This window comes from Vigna angularis, chromosome 6, assembly GCF_016808095.1.
Source record: "Vigna angularis cultivar LongXiaoDou No.4 chromosome 6, ASM1680809v1, whole genome shotgun sequence".
Classification (NCBI taxonomy): domain Eukaryota; kingdom Viridiplantae; phylum Streptophyta; class Magnoliopsida; order Fabales; family Fabaceae; genus Vigna; species Vigna angularis.
The window spans coordinates 25,564,176-25,569,477 of NC_068975.1; the positions used below are offsets into that span (position 1 = coordinate 25,564,176).

General features: G+C 37.4%; 1 protein-coding gene across 1 annotated transcript; it reads right to left on the reverse strand.

Annotated features, from left to right (window-relative positions):
• Positions 1-4,944, reverse strand: LOC108341538 (uncharacterized). Its single transcript, XM_052879451.1, has 4 exons — positions 4,799-4,944; positions 4,595-4,631; positions 2,689-3,401; positions 1-2,106 (listed from the first exon to the last, which is right to left on the reverse strand). The coding sequence occupies exon 4, from the start codon at positions 1,360-1,362 to the stop codon at positions 283-285; it is 1,080 nt and encodes a 359-aa protein (XP_052735411.1). The 5' UTR covers positions 1,363-2,106; positions 2,689-3,401; positions 4,595-4,631; positions 4,799-4,944; the 3' UTR covers positions 1-282.
• Positions 4,945-5,302: the final 358 nt, after the last annotated feature.

Consider the following 5,302-nt stretch of genomic DNA (forward strand, 5'->3'; position numbering starts at 1 on the left):
TAGCCAATCATAAGGTTGGGATCTTTCTAGTATAAACAAACAAACAAAACTGATCTCATCAACATTCTTTTTAGTATGGAAAAATTTTGTACAGTATGTGAATGTATAACCACTCCGGCAGCTTTAGAATATAATTTGCAAGTACGACGGGAGAAATCATCTGCACTTTTTCAAATCAATTCGTTTCTGGAAGTCAAAACTTGATGATGACAGGTACCTTCAAAGATACCTGGTATAATGGATTACTACTCTTAACTTAATCTAATGGTTCATAGATATTTCCTAAGCAGTGCTGCTGCCATTCAACTGCTTTTCTTCTACTAAAACTGCAGTCCCATTATCTGAACTCTGATTGTGAGGCATGGTTTTGCTTCTTGTACGAGCCTTGCGGCAAATAGCAAATGAATCAGTTTGTGTTGGGACAAGTTTCTTTTTCTGTCTTCTTTCTCCATACAAGAATTCATTTGCTAGAGATTCAAGCGCTCTAACTGATAATGGTCGGTTTCTTGTGCTCTGCCTCCTGGAAGTTATACTAGGCTGCTGTTCCACAGAACCAACATCAGAAGAGGCTCCCAGTGGCTCCTCAATTACCCCTTGAGTGTCAGATAAGAAACATGGATCATCTGCCTTCAGGCTCTGCTTATCTTCCTCCAACATTACCATCACCACACCAATTTCAGACTTCAAAGGAGCTTGGGGTATGTTGAAGGTGACTGAATCATCTTTCTCAACTTTATCACCTGAAACACTCCTGTACTCACAAATTTCATTGAGAATGCTTTCTTTGTTATTCTTTTCCAGACTTTTTTCATCTGAAGAAGGAATTGAATTTCCATTCTTCTGACAGGTAAAAGGATCATCAACCTTTGTGTGGGATAAAGCCCTTTTTTCTGATCCTGAGTCTCCTGAAGAATTCTTGATGATGTGGTTTGTCTCTGCCTTGGAACATGCAGCCAATCTCCTCCTCTTGGCGGGAACAACTGCATGGTTGGAATTACCTGGTCTTGCTCTTCGACTACACTGATGCTTTATAGTCCTTTTTAGCTGATTATCATTAGACACGGAGGTCTTCTTATTTTCCAAGCTTTGGACCATTTTCTTAGCATTATTTTGGTTATCAGTATTACCAATTTTCATTTTGCCATATACCAGCATACTAGCTTCCATTACACTTGGCGAATCATCACAGGAGCTATCCTTACTTTCTCTTAAAAAACCAAGCACCTTAGATGCATCTTCCTCTTCAATTGGAAGATATTGCAGTTCTCTCACCAATAACTTTCCTTCACAAAGTACATCAGTACCAGCCAACTTTTGATCAATGTTTTCAGAAATGTTCTTGTTATGGTTTACTTTACTCATATGTTTGGCCTCTTCATGTGTATCAGCAACATTGACCTCAACTTCAGCCACTGAATTAACAGGTACAGGTTTAAATTCTCTTAAATCAGATGGTTTCCCTCCATGCACCAAACTGGTATCAATAACCGTGAATTTTATCTGATCTGTATTGTAAGTTGAAGCTCGCGGCTTGAGGTAGCATTGATGACGGTAATCAGAATCATCATCCTCATTCGACCCCCTTTCTGGCTCTTCATCATCACAGCTACCAACTTTAGCTTCTTCAAGATCAAGAAGATTAGGTTCAGCTACCACTTTTCTCAAGACATCACTAACAGAATCAAAGTAATGATCACCTTTCACAAGTTTTCTCCTTGAAAAGGTCTTAACACCTGGGATAAGAAAAACCAGATAATCTTTGGAGCTCACATAACTTCTATATTTTGGTTGCTCAGAGTGCCACCCTCTTGCCAGTAAGCGAGGCCAAACAGCTTCCCAAAAGAGATCATTACTTCTAGCCTTGCTCAGTCGAAATCCTGTTAAAAATTTCAATATATCATTTGGTCCAAGAGAAGACCAAGCCTTGCACGTTGGCACTGAAAACACCTTATTGTTCTTCACAGGTTCCAGAACAAGAGTAGTAAGGTCATCCTTCTCCTTACCAATACCAACTGCCCCCACAAGAATACCAAGTCCAACAGTGGATTTTATACAAGATATGTATTCTTCCAAAGAAGCTCTGCCCTCAGTATATGACTTAGAAACCTGATTAGAGCAAAAGTAAAGTGAGAGTGAAACATATAAACAAATGAAATGATAAAAAAATACACGTCCACTGGCCATAAAGGCTGAACCGAATCAATCAACCACCATTACATCACAATAAGATCATAATAAAATCAGCCATTCCACTTCAATACGCCACTGTATCTAATGTACAATGTATGCATAAAGATATATGATATTTCCAAAAGGATTTATAGCTGAACCTTAGTCAGGTACAAGTATTATTTGGAGCTTGAACACAGAATAAATCAGATACTTCTAAAAGATATGGAATCCTAATTGCAAATGGCTTCTATTCTTCAAAATGATTAATATACACTCAGGAAAATAGACAGACCATCATCATCATCTTCTATATTGTCACTTCATAAAGTTAAAAAGAAGGTTATATTATAAACTGGAAGGTAAAAAATAAACATTGCACTATATCAGAGAAGTGAAAATAAAATAATTTGTAAATCATAAAATGCAGTTAAACAGGCAAAGTCGCTCGTCCAACAAATGAAATATACTTGTTGTAGTTCAATAATAACACTGAAGATGAGATGACACTGTTGATACCTGTAACAGAGTATCTTTAGATTCTCCCGAGACATGGGGAATCAAGCGGGACAGTATTGTTGCCTGCGACCAGTGAAAAGTTTCTGTCCAATTGCAGACTTTCTTCCTTTTAACTTCCTACAGTCTGACCATCTACGATATTCATCAGATTTGTAAAACTTTCCATAGTAAAATGCAAGTATTTCCCCCATCCCCTTGTTCTCTAAGAATCTTTGTATTTGAATGAAATTTTTCCCAAAAATATACAAGCCAAGGAGAAAAACTTCTGCATCAGAATCACTCCAGGAGCTGCCTAATATGGCAGGAACCAATGCAAAATTTTTGCTTTCACCCAGTTCAGCTGAATTGCTGACTCCTGTCATCTCAGATTGAAATGTGGTTGGTTTGAGTTCATCTGCATTGTCTCCAATATATCCCCACCCTTCATTTTCACTACTCTCCTTTGCATTATGTATCCATGTGACAGAGATGGGTAAACCAATTGCAAATGAAAGTGAGTTGTCAAGCCCAACTTCTGACTCAGCAGGATTCCTTAGAAGCTGAACTCGTTCTGATTCTTTTATTAGGGAAGGAACTTCCACCTGGTATTCATCACCAACTCGAGGATTCAGCTGTGGAGCTCCAACTAAATTGCTTATATCAGGTGAACTTGGAGGACTATTACATGCATGTTCAGTTAAATTACTATTGTCATTCTGCTGCATTATATCCATCTGCGTAGAAACAAAGTATAACATACCAAGTAACTAAAAGCTCAAATCTTAAGAAGTATTATAAGGGAGATATAAATTGGATAATATTATCAAGGAGCACACTTCATATGTGACTTTCAGCAAAGTATAAAAGTAATGCATAGAGTTACTTAGCATCTATTCATTTACCTGGCCATTTTCAAAGCATCACACATTTTGAAAGAATTAAGATTTCATGACCCTTAGCTACCCATGAGAAATTGATACTTTATTTCAATAGTTAGGCAATAACAAAAGTCTAAGTGAGATCAACTACATGGATCACATGACACCTTTAATTTGGATAGAGGCCAAATTAGCCAATAGCCATGTGACAACATGTTAGATCTCCAGTTGTTTTCACTTTCAATTATTCCATCACTATCAAATTCTTAAGAGAATCAACTATCCAGAAACTCAGTATTAGAGTAGAAATAACAGGAACAAAGGGCAAGTATTCTTCATTGACCAGTAACTCCAAAAGGATTACAACAGCTAAAACAATCTATTCCTGTACTAAGAAAATTGGAGAATAGCTGAAGCTACAGCAATTGCTTATATGACAAAGCATCAAAATCCTCAACATGGGTGCCTGAATCACTCGCGTAAACCCTATTATTTCTCCATACCAGAAAAGCAAAATTCACAAACTTGTTCCCAAACACTGCATTCCTCAATGGCTGACACAGCCTCAAAACAATCACACCATGCAACAACCACCATACAACCTAAGGAGGGGAGAGAATATCACGAAATCCCTGAGAGGAGAACGATATACAAAGCCAAAGAATTTTGCTTACCAAAGAAAAATGTAATAACCAACCCAGATCCACTTGTACTCATGTTCACAATCAAAGTCCTTGAAGGACAACACAAAACAAACTGATCCACACGTACAACCCAGAAGAGCAAACGAAGAAACAAAAACCATTGAAACCAGAAAGAACATCACAAGTACATTCACTGACATCAATATTGAACACACCCACAACAGACAGCTGACAATTAATCGAAATACCAACGACCCATAAATATTAACAGGTATCTTTCTCCATCTCATATAACACAGCACATCAACACTCACACAAACTATACAATCCAAAGCAGAAGAAACACGGCTACACGCATTGGACGAGATAAAGGTTGATGACAAGAAAAAAACGAATATTTATTACCCTTTGAGCAAGTGGTGGGAACGTCAAATGCCAAGGCCTGAAAGGGGAAGCAATAGCATCAGGTAAGTGCACACACAAACACACACAGTTAAAATAACAATCATAAAAATTGGCGGTGATGATGTCCTTTGTTGATTTGCATACATGTGCTATGAAAGTGGAGAAAACATTAACGTAGTTGGAGAACAGAGCGAGAGAGAGAACCTGGTTTTGATGTCTCAAGTGTACCACACAACAAGGTAAATTCGCGGGGCATGGAATGAAATGAACTACTTCCTACTTGGTCCTGCTTTTAAACCACACCGAGCCTGTCTGACTCGTCCGAGTTGGTTACCCCGAGTTGAGTTGACGACGTGGTTTAAAAGCAAATCCTATGTTGTGTTATGACTTTGAGTTGATCCAAGGTGTTTTTATCAGTTTTTTTGTTTTGTTTTGTTACAGTGCAAGTGCTTCTTCTATGACAATTAATTATTCTTTAATTGAGTGAGATCACTCTGAATGGCATAACTTTTTCAATAAATATCATTAGTTTATTGATTGTATTTGAATGTGTTGGTTAAAAAAAAGTGTAATTATCCTTAATTTAAATACTAAGTGCATAGTTTTAAGAATGTCTAAAACATTTATGCCAAATCTATTAAGTAATATTGGTAACATACTTGTGGGGGATTAACAAAAAACATGGGTCAAAACCAGGTGCTTCAAAGA